At 43.3% G+C, this 21,812-nt stretch overlaps 1 protein-coding gene across 5 annotated transcripts in view; it reads right to left on the reverse strand.

Annotated features, from left to right (window-relative positions):
• The window catches only part of HECTD1 (HECT domain E3 ubiquitin protein ligase 1), a 4,301,832-nt gene that overhangs the window by 69,944 nt on the left and 4,210,076 nt on the right, over positions 1-21,812 (reverse strand). For all 5 annotated transcript variants that reach the window (XM_044073821.1, XM_044073824.1, XM_044073822.1 and 2 more), the window contains one exon: positions 11,030-11,180. In XM_044073821.1, the coding sequence (XP_043929756.1) occupies positions 11,030-11,180 (151 nt within the window). The remainder of the gene's footprint in view (positions 1-11,029; positions 11,181-21,812) is intronic.

Raw genomic sequence — 21,812 nt, forward strand, 5'->3', positions numbered from 1 at the left:
CCACATTTTAAGCAAACTGTTCAAGTCAGTTGTTTTCTGTTTGTTTTGTGGCATCATCCCAGGAGAAAGTAAGATGCTGCTCAATGTTAGGTTCATACTAGCCTGGGACACAGTCAGAGATCTCAGTCATGCCTCTCTTCATATAGTCCAGGAAGATAAATCTCAGACAGTTAACACCCATGTGGACTATGACTGAGTCATGCTTATTAAGTGACATGAGTGATGATATATTCTGGCCCCTGACAGGCAACTGATCATAACGCTCTCTTTGCTAAGCCTGGTGAGTGGGACATGCACAAGTCTCCTATGATCACAATATTGTCTTGTGTGGTGGTATGTCTTATGGGCTTAGATGTTGAGACACCATGGGTTGTGGCAGTATGCATCTTGCTGGGTGTTGTTTTTTGTAGACTGCTCTTGAGGTTGTTGAGGACTTTATGTCTTCAACATCTAGGAGGTATTTGTGGTTTGGGGAAATAGCATTTAACAACCTCAGCATGTGTGGGTCTATGCAACTGATCTGTGTCGTGTGTGCTACTGACAACTTTTGTTAGTGTTAAGCTCTTATACGCAACAGGTTCAAAAACACACAGGGCAAACAGGAAACAAAAAAATCCCCACTAGTGAAGAAAACTTATTGAATGAATACAGGTGCAGTCCAAATGCAGTAACACTGTTTTATTAGAATCCACAAAACAAATGAGTGCTTTTGCCCCAAAATACCAGAACTTCATCAGATAAAACCAAAATGTAAAGTATGCATTTTAAAGACATTGAAAAAATGTCACATTCAAAGAGACACACCACTTTAAAGACGCAACATTCAATACAAGAAATCAAAATATAAATACATAGATTATATAAATATCAAGTGCAGTGTTTAAAAATCACTTAATTTTAAAAGACATATAATAATCAAGTTTAAAATGTATACTGCAAATACAAAATTATCTAGCCAGGGCTTTTAGTCTTAATAGGGAGCTAATTGAAATGTTTTTATTTAACTCTGGCCAGTTACCTACATCTAAATGTAACTGCCAGTATAGCTCCCTTTTCTTTAAAAGAATAGAACAGGCACCACCTCTGATTTCTGCTTTTACGTTATCAATAATAAAGAAATGAAACATATGTCCCTCATTTTCTAGTATGTTTGCCGAGGGCATTAGTTAACTTTTTTGTTTTTATCTCATAGAGGTGCTCATAAACGCAATTTTTTAACTTTCTATTGGTCTTTCCGATATAACAACAACATTGGTTGAACAAAGCACAGTAAATAACCATTTCAGAGTTGCAATTATATCTGTGATAAATTTTAATATTAATATTGTTGATAGTGAATGTGTCACCTTCCTTGATGAACTTACAAAAGTGACACATTCCACATTTGTTCATGAAACCAGCTCTGTGTTTTAATGCACTCTGTTTGGTTTCAAAAATATTTTTCAAGTTCCTACCCTTTTTGTATACTACAGTTGGAAAAGTGTCAATGAAATTTCTAATAGCCTTGTCCTGTCTTAGGATGGACCAATTCTTATTCAATATGTGTCTTATTTCAATGCTGTCAGAAGAAAAGACAGTTACTAAGGAAGTTTTATAATCCTTGGTATTTAGAATGTCATCTTGTGTAGTGGTGCCAATACTGGAGTTCTAAATAGCTTCATGTTCTTCTAACAAGGGTAGATAAAAGGACCTTTCCCTTTTATTAACAACCTCAAGTAAAATCTGGGTAACAAATCTGGTAGGATACCCTCTTTTCAAAAACATGTTCTTAAGGGTATCACTTTCAGTAAGAAAATCATCCATATTTGACACCATTCGTGCAGCACAGACAAATTGTCCCTTTACTATGGCTTTCTTTTGCTTTAAAGGGTGGGAACTTGAATAATGTAGTAAAGAATTCAAGTAAGTCTCCTTTCTAAAGATTTTAGATGTAAATCTTTTGCTGTGGTAATCTTTTACTAAAAAGATATCAAGGAAGGAGATCTCATCTTAACCATATGTGTGGGTGAATTTTAAAAATTCTGTTGTGGAATTAATATACACCATAAATTCAATAATCATTGAGTCAGGTCCATCCCATAAAATAAATATGTCATCAAGATAGCGGGTGTAATATTTAATATAGCTATAGAACAAAGAAGGAAAAAGACATTTCTTCTCCCATTGTGTCACAACTACATTAGCATACAAGCCACCACAGGCCAACCCCATAGCCGCCACTCCTTGTTGTAAAAAGATCTCGTTATTGAAAAGAATTAAATTATTCTTCAATACAATTTCCATAAGGTGGGTGTACAACAAAACAACAAAAAGATCAACATTCGTAGCATAAAAAAACTCACTAAACCAATCCAGGCCAATGTCATGAGGAATTACTGAATAAAGATCTTTTATTTATATCAATGGTCAGGAAAATGTATACCCTTAAAGCGAATTTTGTTAACAGCTCCCAAAAACCTCCGGGAGTCTTTACAAATGTGAGTTTCACTAAAGACCAAATGTTTCAACTTGTGGTCTAAATGTTTAGCCAAGGGGTGTGTGATGGATCTTTTGGCATCTACTATGGGGTGCATGGGTAGTTGTAGCAAATTCTTGTGTAGTTTGGGTAGTCCAAACATCACTGACACTTTTGGGTTATTTTAACCCCCTTGCTATTTCTAGCACCTATAATCCCCCATTACATCCCATGATTGCATTATTTGAAAGAATTTGTGAGTTGGACATCTGTAACCTTACCTCTAGGGATAGAAGGAAGACGTTATTCCACACCCAGGAGAGTCTAACTATCAATGAAATAAGGGATGTTTTGGACAAAATTAGGATTGTGAAACCAGACAAAGGGGGAGGGTGTTGTTTTAATGAATTTAGATGATTGTAACAACAAGATGTTGCTTATTTTAAATAGTAAAGCTTATGTAAAGTCTTCCATCAATTAATTGAATATTGCTTATACAAAAATAAGAAATGAACTACAGGACCTTTTCATAGAAGGTCCCATTTTCACTGAGGTTTTAAAATTAACTTTCAGTTTCACACCCAAAAGTGTCAGTGATGTTTGGACTACCCAAACTACACAAGAGTTTGCTACAAATAGAAAGTTAAAAAAAATCGCATTTATGAGCACCTCTATGAGATAGAAAACAAAAAAAGTTAACTAATGCCCTTATTAAACATATACTAGAAAATGAGGGACATATGTTTCATTTCTTTATTATTAATAATGTAAAAACAGAAATCAGAGGTGGTGCCTGGTCTATTCTTTTAGAGAAAAGGGAGCTATACTGGCACTTACATTTAGATGCAGGTAACTGCCAGGGTTGAATGAAAACATCTCTATTAGCTTCCTATTAACACTAAAAGCCCTGGCTAGATAATTTTGTATTTGCAGTATACATTTTAAACTTGATTGATTATTATACGTCTATTAAAATTAAATTATTTTTAAACACTGCACTTTAAATTTATATAATCTATGTATTTATATTTTGATTTTTTGTACTGAATGTTGTCTTTAAAGAGGTGCATTTCTTTGAATGCGACATTTTTTCAATGCCTTTAAAATGCAGACTTTACATTTTGGTTTTATCTGATGAAGTTCTGGTGTTCTGGGATGAAAGCACTCATACGTTTTGTGGATTCTAATAAAACAGTGTTACTGCATTTGGACTGTTCTTGTCTTCATTCAACAAGTTTTCTTTACTAGTGGGGATTTTTGCACTTCCTGTTTGCCCTGTGTGTTTTTGAACCAGTTTATACTTGTGTTTCTGCTTATAGGCAACAGGCTTGCCTTCAATGACACTATATAACTACAGCTCTCAAATACTTTACTTGTATGTTTAAAGATTAGGTGGTTATCAGTGTACATGATGCTGTACTGCCTCAGGATAGCCATATCCACCAGGCCAGCTAGGGAAATGCATGTCCATGGCTTTGCATCATAACTGCTTATTCTACAAGGGGAGACTGCAAGATAGGTTCACAGCTGACTAGCTTGGTTGCTGTAGGAGTGTAGATTACTAACAAGATTGCCTAAAGCCACCTAAGGGTCAAGCTGTTCAGTACACTGCTACGGATTTAGAAAATTAGAGTGTGAGATGTGTAGAAAAACTTTCAATTTTAGGTGTCTGCATCCACAAAGTACACCACCAACTGTTGCTGCATGATGATCAGCATCACAAATGTGACTACTTTATACAGGCAGAAACAAAGCTCAGACAAACCAATTAACCCTCTAGCCAACAGCAGGCAGACATATGTCTTACCATAATGTTCCATCTGTATTGTTGATCCTCATTCAGTCATTACGTCTGGGTTATCGGTTCTGACTTTGTAACTGAGCTGGCCATCTTCCAAGCTTGCGACAGCCACAAACTCTCGAACTAAACTCTTACCCCTCTCCCTGTTACCTTAGAATGACTATGCAAGTCAAAGAAAATAGAGGTTACCTCTGTTAAAAGGACCTAATGGAACCGGATGATGAGATCCACTATAAGCCTCAGGAGGGGGAAGAAGGGAGGGTCATAATGACTGAACGAGGATCAACAATACAGATGGAACATTACGGTAAGACATAACTTCTTTATCTGATATTGTTAATCCTCATTCATTCCTTACACCTGGGACAGAGTCCTCAACTACCTTTATTCCTGGGAGGCTCTCATGGAAGGACATTCCTGAGCACCACTGAACCAAAGGACACTCTTCTTCTGGAGGCCAAATCCAATTTGTAGTGGCTGATGAAGGTATGAGGTCTAGCCCCCCAAGTTGCAGCTGCACAAATGTCAGGTAAAGAAGCTCTAGCATGGAAGGCAGCAGAAGTTGCTACCATTCTAGTGGAATGAGCCCCTACGGCTGTAGTCAGAGGGATATCATGAGTTTTATGAATAAATGTTACGCAGTCTTTTAACCATTTAGCCAATGTGACCTTAGAAACAGTACATCCAAGTCTAGGCCCAGAATAGGCCAGGAATAGCTGATCCTACTTGCGAGAAGCCTTAGTTCTGTCCAGACAGAAATGAATTTGCCTGTGAATGTCTAGGGTATGTAGACAATAGTCTCCTCTGTTTGGAAAAGAAAACTGGCAATTCAATGGCTTGGTTAATGGACATTTCAGAGATCACGTTTGGTAGAAAGGAAGGATTAGTTCTCAATGACACTCTATCTTTATGAAAGATCAAGTAAGGCCGTTTGATGCATAGAGCTTAAAGTTCAGAGATATGTCTGGCAGACATAATGGCGACCAAGAACAAAGTTTTCCAAGAAAGAAACTCGAGGTCGCATGAAGAAGCTGGTTCAAAAGAAGACGTTGTCAAAGTTTGCAGAACTAATGACAGGTCCCATGGCTGGATAGGTTCTTTAAAAGGGGGTTTCAAATGATTTACGCCTTTTAGAAAGGTCTTGTATAATTTGTGTGACATAAGGGAAGAGTCAAACACTATTGTGAAAATTAGATATTGTGGCCAAATTAACTCGAATGGTAGAAGCAGAAAGGCCAGATTGGAATAAACTTGACAGGTATTCCAGTACTACCAGCACTGGTGCTGCAAAAGGGTCTATCCGTTTCTCCTTCAGTCAAATGGTAAACCCTTTCCACTTGCTGAGATAAGTAGTTCTGGTGGAAGACTTATGAGATGCAATAAGAATGTCACGTACTGGGGAAGAAAGATCAGTCTGCCTGGCAATCACCGAAGTGGAGCAGCCAAGCTGTGAGCTTCAGGCTGTTCAGGTTGGGGTGAATCAGGTTCTGCGGATGGGAGATCAAGTCCGGAGTTGGATCGAGAATACATGGTTGATCTAGCAGGTGAGGCCATAGGAAGGGGAACCAAATTTGATGAGGCCAATATGGCACTATGAGGATTATCTTGATCTTCAACCAGTCGGCTTTCTTCAGGAACTGGGGAATGAGAGAAAGAGGGGGGGGAAGGCATAAAGCAGATGCAAGGGCCAATCATGGACTAGAGCGTCTGTGGGTGACTGTCCCGAGGGGGAATCAGGGCGAAAAAATTGCTGCATTTGTAGTTGGTTGGGGATGCAAAGACGTCGCAGCAAGGGAGACCTCATTGGTTGACAATCTCTGCCACTATAACAGGATTCAGAGACCACTCGTGTGGTTGCAGAATGCACCTGCTCAATCTGTCTGCTATCACATTTGAACTCCCGGGAATGTGCGTTGCTATCAGAAAGCGGTTGGTAGCCTTTGCCCATTGCCACATCCTCATGGCCTCTTGACAAAGTGGGTAGGATTTGGTTCCGCCTTGTTTGTTGAAGTACCAGACTACAGCCATGTTGTCCGATTGTATTGCAATAGTCCCTGACGGAAGGAGGGGATGAAATACTTGCAATGCTAGAAGCACCGCCCTCAGTTCTAGGACATTTATATGCAGATGGGCCTCTAGTTCTGACCACGTGCCATGGACCATCTTCCCATGAAAAAGCCCCCCCCACCCTATCAGGGAGGCGTCCATGGTCATTGTGGCTTTGGGCTGTTGGGGTGTGAAGGGGCGAAACCATTGTGACGGGTTCTGCGACATCCACTAAATCAAGTCTTGTTTGCATCTCTTAGTCACCTGAATCTGGGATGATAGAGGAAACTGAAAAGGGTACCACTGGGTGAGTAGTAACCAGTGTAAAAGCCTCATGTGGAATCTCACAAGGGGGACAATGGTGATGGAAGCTGCCATGGAACCCAACAGCTGGAGGACAGAATGTGCTGTGGATCTTTCCCTTGAGAGAATGGGCATGAGTTGTTTTATCCTTAAAATTCTGTGCTCTGGAATCGATGCCGTGCAGTTCTTTGTACCTAACAGGACTCCAATAAATTCTATGGATTGGGATGTGGATAGGTTGGATTTTTGCCAGTTTATAGTTACACCTAGCCTTTCTGCGGTGTGAACAGAATATGCCAAGGCTTCTTCCAACAGATGTCTGGTGGGGGTGGTGATGAACCAGTCGTCTAGGTATGGAAACACCCGGAATCCTTGCAGTCGCAGGTGAGCTGTGACAACTGCCATGCACTTTGTGAACACTCTGGGGGCAGTAGGGAGTCCAAAGGGCAGTACTCGAAACTGTTAATGACTGGTTCCTGCACGGAAGTGAAGGAATCTTCTCGATGGTCTGTCCACCTTTATGTGGTAGTACGCATCTTGAAGATCTATGGAACACATCCAATTGCCTGATAGACTGCATCGTGACCATCCGAAATTTCTGTACCTCTACGAATCTGTTTAGCACACTGAGATCCAAAATCGGTCTCCAGTCCCCGGTCTTTTTTGGCACCAAAAATTATCTTGAGTAGAATCCGGATCCTATCTGGTCTGGTGGGACTATTTGGATGACTCTTTTTCCTAGCAGCTTTGAAATCTCTAATGCTGCTTCTTCCCTTTGACTGGGTGGAACGTCGGGTAAGTTTCTTAGGGGGATGGGACAAAGATCGAAGGGAATATGATAACCACTGGTTATCTCTCGTACCCAAGAATCGGTGGCAATGCTTAGCCAGGCAGAAGGGTACAATGAGAAACGACTCCCAAAAGCTTCCAGAGGAAAGCAGTTGCGCCGCTCTTCATGAGCGCTGCTAGGACTGGCCTGAGAAAGAATCTCTGGAACCCTGGTTACGCAGACCTCCTCTGCCCCGAAAGGGGCATCTTCCATACGAGTTTCCCCCTCTGCCTCCAGGGGAAAACTCGGCTCGTGTGTCACGGAAAGAACCTTGACACTTTCTGTGCCACATCTTCTCACTCTTCTGGTTTCTGGAGAAAGCCCATTGAGGGGAAGAATAACAGACACCCACGGCAGAAAGGGTCTTACCGTCCTGTTCACAGCTAGCTAGTGTGTCTTTTACCTTGGGTCCAAATAACGAAGAGGCTTCAATGGGAGCGTTCAGAAAGGAAGTCTTGAAGGGTTCCGCGAAATCACACAAGCGCATTCATGCATGCCATCTCATGACTATGCCTGCACCTACTGCTCTAGCTGCTCTTTCTGATGCATGAGAAATCAGACGCATGGAGAAGTTACAAGATCGATTCAAGGGCGGCCAACTGTGAGGGCACTTTGTCTTGGACCTCATCAGACACAGCTCCGCCAAAGTTTCAGAGAGCTCAGAAATCAAGTCTCTCTGAAGCCTGGTAAAATGTGCCGTATAATTCAGGGATCTGACTGCAAAGGTAGCTTATGCAAAAGTATGCTTCCTTAATCTGTCCAGCGCCTGGGACCCTTTGTTGGGTGGGTGGATAGTCTGGCTTTCTTCCGCCAGATCCTTTTTTGTTGCGGCCGCCACCACCAAGGCATCTACAGGAAGATTTTTGGACCAGTGAGGATCACTACCTGGAGGGGACAAGATTTTATCTGGCCTGCGGGGAATTGCGTCAACGGTGTCAGGAGCCTTCCATGCACGCTGCACGACGAGCCAGACATGGTTGTCAGCAGGTGGAGCAACCCAGGAGGTAGGGGCCCGGCAAGAAAGGCCTGCAGGAACACAGACTCTTCAGAAGTCAGGTTAAAGGGTTGCCATTCACCTCTCTGCTTAAGTATTTCGAGGATATCTCCAAAGGATACCTCAGAGGGTGACCGAGGGGACCCTTCCCCATCATCAAAGTCTGTGTCTTCCGTGAGGGACTCCTCTGGGGAGTCCACGTGCTTCCTCTTACACAAACTCTTGCGATGAACTTCCTCAGGGGGAGACAATGGGGAAGACAGTGCAAAAGAGGCATCCTGTGGGAGTGTGTCCTGAGGCCCTTGCGCCTCGTGTCCGCCAGGAGTGGCTTGTGTAAACTGCGGTCCACAGGAGGATGGGTGCACTGAAAGCACAGGATTGCCAACAGATGCAAGAGCCTTCTCCATGAGTTGGAAGGCTGGTCCATCCGAGGAGGTCACACTTAGCTCAAGCAAATCAGCACAATGACTCGGAGTCCCTGGATGGTTGTGAAAAACAGGAGTACATACGCCACAGCTGGCATCCTGAGCAGTGACAGGAGTGACAAGTCTCTCCTGCCACAAAGGCAACTGCGGCTTATTAGTGAGGTCCATGAAAGGAGCCGAAGTGAGGGAAGTCTGTGCTACAGCAAGGGGCTTCAAAGGCAATGAAGGAGGAGAATAGATAGGGGTCTTTGGAGAAGAGTGTTCACCTCCAAAGGAAGAGTAGGTACTGGAGGGTTGGATACCTCTGGTCGAACGCAACTGATCTACAAGATGCACCACATCATGTTCCAAGAGGCTTCTAGTGGATCTCATGGACATAGCTGAAGGGGAGTCAGGTCTATCCAAGGATGAAGGAAACTCGGTGCCCACAAAGGGGTCTTTGGATGGTGCTAAAATAGGCGTCTGCACCGAGAACAACGGAGCCATTATGGCTTGTACTACTGGTGTCTGCACAGAGATGATCATCGGTGCCGAAAGTAAGGTCTGCACCGAAGAAGTCGGTGCCGAAGTGGTAGTTGGCACTATGGTAGGCGCCGAAAGAGTCTGTGCAGAAAACGAGGTGGTCGGTACCAAAAGGATAGTCGGTGTCGTGTAAATTGTCGGAGATGAAGCAGGAGAGGGCATTGGCACAGTCGACTCTGAAAAAGTCTGCATCGAGGAAAAAGTCGATGCCGGTAAGGAAGTCTGAACTGAGGGGGCCCCTCAGTTCCGATAAGGTGTAGGGTACAATACTCGGTGCTGAAGTAAGGGATGGTGCCGAAGGCTTCGGTGCAGAAGATCTAGACATTGAAAGCTTCGGGGCCAAGGAAGTCAAATCTGAAGTAGAAAGTTTGGCCTTCATAGGTCTCGGTTCCTGGTGGTCCACAGCAGGAGACGACAGAAGAGACTTGGCCTTTTTGTGTTCATCTCTTTTCTTAAGGGAACTAGGAGGGGTTGAAGCCTCCAACACAAAAATAGCCTCTGAAAAGGAAGACTTAAGTAGTCCCTTTAAAATCAGTTTATTTTTCCTTTCCACCAAAGTCCTGTTAGAAAAGTTAGCAGAAATCCCACAAGGCGGGTCCACAGTCAAGTGTGGCACACCCAAACAGTAAATGCATAATGCATGTGCATCTGAAATAGGCAATTTATGCCCACAATCCACACATCTTTTAAATCCTGGACCACCTTTTTTCTCTGCCATGACAGGAAGGAGGAAGAAAGGAAAAGGAAGGAAGAAGGTACCAACAATGGTATGAGAAATACCCGAAGATAAAGCAAGGAAAGGATTTACCAATGATGGTAAAGGAGTTACCTCATGGTAAGAAGAAAGAAGGGCTAGAAAAAAAAAAACAAAATAGAGTCGCTAAATGCGGTAGGGTAAGAGATTACTACTTAACATGATTTGAACTGACAACAACTGTGATATGATTAGGTATAATCAAAGAAAGTTTTACTTAGCTCAAGAGAAGTGACTTGACACGACTGAATGGCGATGCGGCAAACGAAATCTGAGGTAACAGGGAGAGGGGAATTGTGGGTAAGAGTTTAGCTCGAGAGTTTGTGGCTGTCGCGAGCTTGGAAGATGGCCGGCTCGGTTCCGAGGTCAGAACCGATAACCCAGGTGTAAAGAATGAACGAGGATTAACAATATCAGATAGTATATTCCAGCTCAGAAGTGACCTGGCACATCTATACTACCACCAGGGAGCAGACCAAAGACTTCCTAATGTAAAAACACTGTCAGGGCCAAACTAAGTGCAGAAACAACAGATTAATGCTAGAAGCCATACAGAAAGTGCAAAAATCAAAGAAACTGGTTGTGGCAAGAGTCCAGGGTGCTGATAATTTCAAAGATCAAGGTCAACAGTAGTTAATACACTGATCAGTGATACAGCACTAAGACTGGTTTCAGAGTCATCAGCAACATTCCTACAGCCTGTGCTGGGTGCATTAAATCTCACAACCTGGTGAAAAAATGGTGAAGTGTAGGTTAAGAACACAGTTTAGTATGAAGTGCAGCTTTAACAAATTAATGGACTTAAAAGACAATAAAGCTTTATCACAATTTTGCATTTATATCTTCTGAAGAAACCTTTCTGTGCTATTTCTTCTGATAGTTACTAATCAAACACTATACCTGTCACGTGTATAGCCCAATTTGGGCTCTGTATAATTGATGATATCATCTGCAGTCCATGTTGGTGATTGGTTTCCACAAAGAATCATCTGAACTTCTTCATGGCTAAATGAACTCAGTTTCTCCATAGGGAAGACTTGATTAAATCCATCTCCATGTTAAAGACACACAGAAAAAAAATCCAAGAACGAAAGAAATGCAGTTAGTGTGTGCAAAATATGACTTGAAAGTTGTTATACACTGTATAAAAACAAGATCACACACACTACTTTTTGAACGTGCATAACTCATCCATTCTAAGTTAAACCTACTGGCAGACACACTATAAAGATAGAATGTGAATATTCCTCACATGTTGTCATCTTTAAACAGGTCATGCTGATTTGTATCATTAAATTCCTATGTATACATCTTAACTCAAATCCCCCAGGGATCATCATGGAAATGGTCATTAGAATATTCAATGCAATACTTCTGCTTCACACAATGCTGTATTACTCATCTAAAAACTGAAATATATAGATATGGTCAAGCCCTGTGTCAAAGTGGTAAAGCCCTGGTACAACCCAGATAACCCAAGCTTGAGTAGTGGCTTGTATGCTCCAGAACCTGATCAAGGGGGGTGGAGGGGACAAAGCAGCTGACGCTGGCTCATCCATCCTGGGAGGCAGGACTGGTGACTCTCGTGGCTGCTTGCCATATGTAAGCAAAAGCTTACAGGTGATTAAAATCAACAGAAACTGAACACATGGGCTTGGCATTCCCAAACCAGTGACAACAACTCACTCTATATATGGAAGAGCATGCATGTCCACATGTGTAAGATGCCTTTCATGGTAATGTCAATTCTAATAGCAGCAGCTGCATGTATGGGGTAGGGCTAAAACAGAAATGCCTGATGTGCTCACTCTGATGTGGGCTTCAGAAATCAGCCCTGGCAACAGGGCAAGAGACATGACTGCAATGGAGGCTGAGAGAAGACGCCGGTGACAGCAGCACCCACAATTGGTTCATTGGGCCACCAGTCCAGATGGCATACAGTGGAGAGTGGGGACCACAAAACACCAATAGTCCTCACACAGCTATGCTGTCAAACAACCCTCATGGCTGCCTGAATAATGACTCCTCCAATTAGCCTTCCCCACCTTATTAGGGATAGCCATTACACAGGAATGAATGGACTCAAGTCCAATAAGGGAAAACCTGATGGTCAGTAGGAACAAGGTAAAAAGGATACAGAAAAAGTGAAATCTGAATTTGTTTAAAATGGTAATCAATTACATAACCTAAGCAACTGTAACAATTTAAAACAGGCAAAATGTAAAACCACAGATTATCCCCATTTCCATTTATGACATTACAATTTCAAAGGACAGAAACTCAAATAATACTTGTTAAACTTCTCAACTCCATAGATTACAGGAATGAAGCCCTGACTAAGACCCAGACTACCAGTGTTTGATTAGCAGCATAGGTGCTGCTGGGGCTAGACAGAGTGGAAGGGTTTTAGTGGCCAACACCAGTTCTCTCATCCGGTGAGGGAAGGCAGTAAAACTTCCCACACTAGTGACACCTATGGACAGAAGGTGATCGACTGTGGAAGTGGCTAAGGTAGGCTTATGGTATAAAGCTGCAGATACACCACTAAGTTGGTGGTGATGTGGGTGGAAGCATGCTCATATAACTCCATACTGATGCAGCCACTATGAGTCTGCTCACTGTCTGCGAGGAGGCGTAAGCAGGAATAGGGTGGGAACTTTTAAGGAACCAGTGACTGCCCTGCTCCCTAATGCCTACATCTCACCTCCAGGGGAACAAGTGGGCTGATAAAGACCCCAGGATAGGAATGACTGGGTCAAGGGGCTCTTACCCAGGTCAGGGATGTCTGAAAAATCAAATGAGCTAATGGGGCTTAGGAAGAGGAGCCAGTGGGCAGGCCCCATGAAGCGGGAGGGGAATACACTGTCTTGCTGTAACCTGCAAACCAATAAGCTTAGAAACTTAAAATGTCCAAAACAGACAAAATTTTAAGTCCATTATATTTTAGTAAAACTTTGTCCTTTAATTGCAGCTTTCCAAAAACATCATGAAAATGGGGGGGGGGGCTGTGAGGGAGAGAGAGGTCTTTCTCTTTCTATGCAAAAGTCAAAATCAGAAAGCTACCTGGATAACATGACTTTTGAAACAATCTCTCACTTTGGCTTTTGAAAAGAAAACAAAAAGTTGATTTGTTTTCCTAAAACCCTTAGGTAAGATTTAAGTAGAATCTCAGTTGGTTATGAACATCCAGTAAATGCAGCAAGTATTATTTCTTTATTAGAAACATTTGGAAAGGCGACTGGCAAGTTAATGGACTGATTAAAGGCAGCTTCCAAGACCACTATGAGGTTGGTTCAAAGACACCCTTGTCCTTATGAAAGATCAAATAAGTAGGTTTGCAAGATAATGCCAACACCTCAGAAATTCTCCTAGCTGACATAATGCTACCACGAAAATAGTCTTCCAGGATGGAAACTTTAGTTCTGCAGAATCTGCTGGTTCAGATGGTGGTCTAGTTAAGATTGAAGCAATAAAGTAATATCCCATGAAAAATAGGGTCGCTTTAAGGGGCGGGGGCTGAGAAGGATTTTTTTCTTCTGCAAAAAGGTTTTGAACAGTTTTCTGATTTTCTCCTACATTAAAGTTAGAAAAGGCTGCTAACTGTACCGTAACAGTATAAAACTAGCATCTTCCTTAAATAATCCTTTAAAAAAACCCAGACTAGACGTTAAAGTTTCTAAGATATCCAACTCCTTTGATGATGCTCATATAGGAAAATCTCTTCCATTTGCTTCTATAGATTTTTCTGGTGTTCAGCTTTTGCAAAGAGGATAAAATATGGAGTACTGAAGAGAAAATTCTAGCATCTCTGGCCATCACTGGAAGTGGAGGTTTCATACGATTAATTTCAGGGCCTTTACATCTTGGTAAGGCTGACAGGGCAGGTGAGACAATAGATTTGGAAACAGGTCTGGTACTCACGGAGGGTGTTTCAGATAAGACCAAAGGTAGGGGGAACTATACCTGAAGCCAAAAAGGAGAAGACAGAAATCACTGTACCTTGCACCAGATTGCTTTCTGATGGAAATCAGTTATAAGGGGAAAGGGTAGAAATGCATACAGGAGACCAGGGGCCAAGTTTGGATCACAGTATCCCTCTGACTGCCCTTCCTGAGAGATAAGGGCAACGCAGTTGCTGCACTTGGTGTTCAGAGAAGATGCTATGAGATCGCAGCACAGCTGGCCTCAGCAACTAAAAATCATGGCTCCCACTGACTGACTGCAGGACTACTTGTAAGGCAGGAGAATGGAGCTGCTCAGTTTGTCTTCACACACAAACTCCCTGGGATGGGCGTTGCCACTAGAATGCATTGGGAAGACATTGCCCTACCCTCACAGCTTCTCAACCTATTGGATTTGAATGGGCTCCTCTCCTTGCTTGTTGAAGTACCAAGCCACTGCCATGTTTTCCATCTAGATGGAAATCACACTCCTGGGAAGGGAATCCCGAAAAGCCTGCAACACTAAGAGGACTGCCCTCATTTCCAAGACACTGATGTGAAGTTTGGTTTCTGAAGTCTTCCATGTGCCTTGGACAGTCTTCCCTTCAAAATGCCCCCCACCCTACAAGAGAAAAGTCTGTAGTCACTGCAACCTTACTGGATAGAAGGATGAAGTGTCAATCCAAAATCACTAATGGGGAAATCAACCACCAGTGGATGTGATGCCTGCATATTGGTATGAGACAAATTGGAAGATACATGAGTTGATATAACATGGACAATTGGACAGATAATGTCCACTACAGCATCATGCAAAATTTGGCCTGAGAAACTAGAGTGATCTAACAGGCCAGTGACCTCAGCAGCCAAAGAATAAGTCTTACTGGAGGATTAGACGAAGACAAGACCTTGGAAGCTTGCAGACACCGGGAAAATGTTCTGGAGTCTGGTAATTTGGAAATTTGAGATGTTGTTTCCAAGTGGCGACCTATGAATTTTATCATCTGGTTCAGAGTTAGCTGGCTTTTCTTTAGAATGAAACTAATTCCCATATGGTGAGAGAAATGAAGAAGGTTGTCCCTGGACTGAATTAGCAGATCCTTGATGGGTGCAGTGAGCAGTCAAGTTGTTTAAATAAGGCAACTCTGGGTACCCTTGCAGCCTTAGATACAATGCTATTGCTGCCATGCACTTGATGAACACACTGGGGGTTGTAGTGAGGCCAAAGGACAGTGCTCCAAACTGAAAATGACTGGCATCCAGCCAAGAGCAGAAGAAACTCCTGGACTAACTCACTATTTTTACATGACAGTAAGCATCTTTTAGGTCTATTGAGCACATCACATCATCCTTCTTCAAAAAAGAAAGAATGGACTGAGCTATGACCATCTGTAACTCTATTTTACAAATTGGTTGAGGTGGCTGAGGTCCACAATGAGCATGAGGTCCCCAGTCTTTTTTCAGAACTTGAAAAAATCTTGAACAGATTTTGGATCCTTGCTGGTCTGGTGGGATATCCTGTATGACTTGCTTTTCAAGGGGCTTTGAAGGCGTGCCGACAAATGACATGCTGGAGCTTGCAGCTCTCAATGTGTCATCAGCTGCACTGGAAAGCAACTGCATGGAAGCATTAAACATTGATTTAAGGGTGATTAGCTATGACTCCACAGTCTTCTGTATACTGGCAGTCAGTTTACCAGACAGGATCTTGGAAAGCTATTTGGTCAAACCTTTCTAGAAACGTGTCATATTGGCTAGGTAATTCAGCACACAGAGCAAATGTCGGTAAAGTGCAAGTCTGCTTTCCGAATCTGTCCAATGTCCTACATTCTTTTCAGAGGTATGGACAGAGGTACTCTCTTCATACACATTTTTTTTTTTTGTAGCATCAGTGGTGGGATCCTTGCTCTAATGTGACCTACTTTAGGGGATACCAAAATCTTGTAGGTTCTACCACATTAAGTTCCTTCCAAGCCCAGCTAAAAGACCAGGTCAATGAGCTCATCAGCGGGGATGCTCCTGTCCTGAAAGCCTCAAGGAATACAGACTCCTCTTGGGATGGGGCTTCGGTGGACCATTCCCCCCCCCTCACTGCTTCAAAAATTCAAGGATGGCTTCAAATGAGACTTCTAAAGGGGATCTTGGAGACACCCCCTCCCCTTCCTAGAAGCTAGTATCTGCCCTGAGGGACTTCAGGAGGAATCCAGATGTCTCCTTTTGCAAATCTGTTTTCTATGCCCTTCCCTGGTGGGAGGCTTTAGGGATGGCTGGGAACCAAAAGGGGGACTCACCAGATGAAACTCCGTGACTTACTGAGGCTCGTTGCCCATGTCTGACATGATGGCCAGGAGGAGGAACTGAATAATCTGTTGGGGATTGATATGGTGCCAAGTGGGGGTGAGAAAAGTACAGTTGTGTACACTTACCATAAATGTAGATGTTAGAGTGTATTCACTGTTGCAGTCATCACATTTGGGTTATCTGCTTGCAGTAGCCCTCAGTCGGCCTGATTATCAAAGTATTGGGTCCTGCATCGGTTGCTGTCTCATCTTCAGTGACGTCAGGTAGTCAGGGGTATAAAGCATGCAGCCGATGCCATTACATCAGTTTTTCTTGCCCCTTATGTTAGGTGCCCCCCTAATGGGAAGCAATTAGATATACATACATACAAGGTTATACCTCCAACAAAAAAGCAAATACACCGAACAGCTTTTAAGCATACTAAAGGAGAGTAGAGTTATAGCCAAAAGAAGTCGGGGGGGGGGGGGCTGCATAGAGGGTAACCAGGACTGCAACAGTGAATACATCTGAACATCTACATTTATGGTAAGTGTACACAACTGTACTATGTTCTTCATGTTTCACTGTTTCAGTCATCACATTTGGGTAGATTCCCAAAGCTAAGGATGGGAGGAGGAATTTAGACAGCATTAGGACCAGCTATAAGGCCCTGCAAGACTGCAGTGGCAAAGCCAGCTCTGGATTTAGAGAAAATTGGCAAATGGTAATGCCTGGTAAAAGTATCTACAGAGCTCCAGGTAGCAGCTTCTAGGATGTCTCTGGTAGGGGCACCTCTGAGAAAGGCTGTAGAGGTAGATGCAGCCCTGGTTGAATGGGGTTTTCCATGGTGCTTATAGCAGAAATGAATGCAATGGCCTATCCATTTAGAAATGGTTTGATTTGAAATAGCTTTCCCCTCTGCCCCTGCAACAAAAGCCACCAGCTGTTGTTCAGATTTCCTTTGAGGTTTAGTCCTGTCCAAGTAAAATCTAAGTTGTCTGTGCACATCTAAGGAGTGCAGTATCCATTCCCCTTTATTCTGTGGATTAGCAAAGAAGATTGGCAAATGAATGGATTGATTAAGAGCCACACTGGATACCACCTTGGGCATGAAGGAGGGATTGGTCCTGAGGGACACCCTGTCCGCATGAAAGATGATAAAAGGCTCCACTGCCATAAGGGCCTGTAATTCTGATACCCTTCTTGCTGAAGTGATTGCCAAAAGGAAAGCGGTTTTCCAAGAAAGGAATTTTAACTCTGCACTTGCAGCTGGCTTCAAAAGGAGGAAGAGTGAGTTTTTCCAATACAAAGTTAAGGTCCAAGGCTGGAGTTGGGGCTCTCCTGGGTGATCTTAAATTTTTGGCCCCTCTGAGGAACTGCTTGAGCAGTGGGTGAGAAAAAAGGGGTGGTTCTGTGTTGTAATGAGCTGAAATGGCTGAGGCGTGAATATAGATGTAGGAAAAGGAAAGGCCTTTCTAATGCATCTCAGTTAAGTATTGAAGAATCTGAGGTAAATTGGGAGCTGCTGTGGCCATCCCTTGAGTTTGGTTCCAGGCACACAATCTTTTTCATTTTCCAGCATAAAATTTTCTAGTACTAGGCATCCTTGTTCACTGAGGGATGGTAAAGGAGAGATTAGGTAATTAGCCAGGCTGCCAGGTTCATGGTTTGAAGCTGGGGGTGCAGAATCTGGCTCTCCTGCTGAGACAGCAGGGTAGGGGGTCTGAGGCAGGTGCCATGGGGTTAGCAGTGACTGCGCAAGAGGGGGTACCAGTGTTGGCGTGTCCAGTCTGGTGCAATCAATATCATCCTTGGTTTGTCCTTTTGATCTTTAGTAGTACTTTGGAGAGGAGAGGCAGAGGAGGAAAGTCATAAACTGATGGATTTTTCCAGCTGAAGGACAGAGCATCCACTTTCCAAGCTTGTTTGCGGGGAGTCCTTGTGCACAATTTGTCCAATTGGTATTTCTGGGGGGAGGCAAACAGGTCTATATCTGGGCTTCCCCATTTGTTTATCAACATGTTGAAAGTCTTTGGTTCCAGTTTCTACTCGTGTGGATCCATGAGATTTCTGCTTAGTTTGTCTGCCAGTATATTTAGTTTTCCTGGCAGGAATTGAGCCTATAGATGCACTTGGTAGCTCCAGGCTGTGTTCCACAGAGCCATGGCTAGTCTGCAGAGGGGGGTAAGAATGGGTACCCCCCTCCTTCTTTATGTACCACATAACAGTGGTGTTGCCTATCTTTACCATTAATTGTTCTGGAAGAATCTGGTCCTTGAAGGCTGTCACAGCATTCTGTACAGCTAACATTTCTTTTTGATTGATATGCAGGTGCATTTGACTTGGGTTCCATTTGCCCTGAATGCACTTCCCTGCCACGTGAGCCCCCCCCCCCCATGCATAGTCTGATGCGTCTGTTGTTAGGGTTTGGACGGCAGGGTGTAGAGTGAATGGCAGACCCTTGTTTTGGTGGCAGGCCTCTGCCCACCAAAGGAATTCTAACTGTAGGCAAGGTATGACAGGAATCATTACTTCTAGATCCTGAGAATGTTGACACCATAGGCTTTTTAGATAACATTGTAGTTTCCTCATGTGCAATCTTGCATATGGAATTAGTAGAATGGAGGAAGCCATGAACCCCAAAGACTTGCAGTATTTGCCTTGCAGATAGCAGAGTTTTTGTGGCCAATAGTTTGAAGTAAGTTGTCAAATGAATTTGTTTCTCTGGCATGAGGAAAGCCATCTGGGAAGTTGTGTTCAAGCTTGCTCCCAGGAATATAATTTGCTGACAGGATACCAGATGCAATTTCTTTTCATTTATGGTGTACCCCAGACAAGTTAGTACCTTTTGTACAAATGCCAGATGATTCAAAAGTATGTCCTGGCCTTCTGCCTAAATTAGACAATCGTCCAGGTATGGGTATATTTGAAAATTTCTTTGCCTGCAAAATGCAATGACTAGAGTTAGGCACTTTGTGAATACCCTGGGCGCAGTAGATAAGCCAAAGGGCAGTACAGAAAACTGAGAGTGCATGTAGCCTGCTTTGAAGAGTAGGTATCTTCTGCAAGATGCCCAGACTGGGATGTGCAGGTAGGCTTCCTTTAAATCCAGTGCTGCCAACCAGGCATTTTTGCCTAGTACAGGAAGCAACTGGCGAAGAGTTAGCATCTTGAATTTTAGACTCACCAAAAAGGTGTTTAAGATAGAAAGGTCCAAGATAGGATGCCATGAGTTGTCTTTTCTGGGTACCAGGAAAAGTCTCGAGTAGAAACCTTGTCCCTTTTCCTCTTCTGGTACAGTCTGAATAGCTTTTATGCTTAACAGAGAGAGTACTTGCTTTTGAGCCTTTGCCCACTGATTTGGGGGGTAGATCTGGCCAACCGTTTGGGGTTAACGTGTGGAAGTGAAATCTGTATCCTTGGGAAACTATATTTAAAACCCATTTGTCCTGGGTAATGAGTTCCCATTTTTTTGCCTGCAGAGCAATCTTTCCCCCCTGAAGGAGCACTCAGTTGAGAAGTGCTTGGAAGTTTTAAAGTTAAGTCGTTGAGACAGTTTACCATTGGGGGGGGGGGGGTCTTACTACTCCCTGATTTGGAAGTGGGAGCCCCCCACTGCTTAGTACTGTGCGTACCCTGGGACTGAAGCCTGGGTGTTCTGCTGGTTCTGTGTTTGGACTGAGACGGCCTGGAAGAGGCAGGAAAGGACCAATTCTTAGAGGGCCAATGCCTACTAAATCTTGGGGGCTGTACTTGTAGGAAATCTTTAACAGTTTGCATAGATTTAGCTTTTTCCTCCATCTTCTTCTGCTTTGTTGCCAAACAGGCAGTCCTGATTTAAGGGAGCATCCAGCAATTTAGCTTTAACATAATCTGGCAAGGATTGCTCCTTAAGCCAAGCATGTCTTCTAAGTACAGATCCAGTGATAGCAGCCCTGCAAAATGCTCTAGTGAATCAAAACCACATTGCAAAGTATGTTTTCCAACCTGTTCAGCAGAATGCATTAAATCCTGTAAATCCTTATTTTCAGCACAATCAGGAACCAACATCATTTTCTGTTTAAGCAATCCAATAATATGCTGTTGATATGAAACTGGCAATTTAAGGCCCTAATGGCCAAGGTTGTAGAAGTGTATACCTTCTTATCCCCATTTATCCAGCACTCTGGAGTCTCTATTAGAGGGGGTAGGATTTCTGGCAGTAGTAGCCTTAATGCCCTTGGGTCCCTGTGAAATGGTCTCAAGATCCCCAGTAGGATTTTTAAAAAGGAACTTGAGAGAGTCAGGAACCCTGTAATATCTATCAGGTTTTCTGGGAACAGGAGGAAGAGAGTCAGGGGCCAAACTAGATTCCGAAAAGGCATCGTCAACAATGTCTAGTAGCTAAAGGCCTGTGCTGGGGCAGGAGTAAGAAATCCCTAAGACTCTTTTTAGAATAAGAGTAATCCTGGCTTTCCCAACGAAAATGCTCCCTAAGAGTATGCAAGGTTTCACCAAAGAGAAATCCTCTGGAGGGGGGGGGGGGGGCAGAGGGAATAGAATCATCTGCATCAGATTCCTCATAGGTAGATAAGGGTAAATCCAGGTCATCAAAGGAAACAAATTTCAGAATCCTGGTCAGAAGTATCATAAGCAAATTCAGTCCTAGGTCTCTTAGGGGGGGAAGGTTGGCTTCCCCTGATTAAAGTAATAAGGTCTTCAGCCATTCTTATCATTTGTTTTTTAGACTTTGAAGAAGAAGATGGCGTCTGTTTAATATGCAAGTCATTAGGCCTGAATACACCCTCAGAAGCCGGTGCCTGCACAGCGGCTCCGGACCCATCCAAGGTAGAGACATCCGCAGGTTCCACAGTTGAAGATCTTGCGGCATACCGGACTCCGAATGGGTCTCAGTAGAGAAGCGTCGTTGGCAGCTTTGGACCTAGGCAGCCTGCCTCTGTCTTTATCTTTGCGTTTTTTTGGAATGTTGGCAGTTGGATGGCTTACCGAAGACATATAGTACAGTTTTGTACCTACCATAAATGTAGATGTTCGAGTGCTCATACAGCTGCAGTCATTACAGATGGGTTATCCTGCCGTCAGGCGGGTTCCCGGTCGGCCGAATTCCAAAGTCTAGGTCCGGCGTCGGTTGTTGTCACTTCTTCCCTGACATCAGTGCGGCAGGGGTACAAAAGAGGCAGCCGATGCCATTTTCTTCAGTTTTTCTTGCCCCAGATGTCAGGTGCCCCCAGAAGGAAGGCAAAACAGTTATGCAAATGTAAAATAGAATAATCAAAAAACAGTAGTTGCAAGCAAATACACCATAAGAGAATACCCCCAATAGGTTGTATGATAAGATGTTTGTCATGAGGCCTGTCCTAAGAGGGGACGGAGGGGGGGGGGGCCTGGACTGCAGCTGTATGAGCACTCGAACATCTACATTTATGGTGGGTACAAAACTGTACTATGTTCATCGTGCATAC

The sequence above is a fragment of the Protopterus annectens genome, chromosome 6.part0, assembly GCF_019279795.1.
Source record: "Protopterus annectens isolate FY-2018-M chromosome 6.part0, PAN1.0, whole genome shotgun sequence".
Classification (NCBI taxonomy): Eukaryota; Metazoa; Chordata; order Ceratodontiformes; family Protopteridae; genus Protopterus; species Protopterus annectens.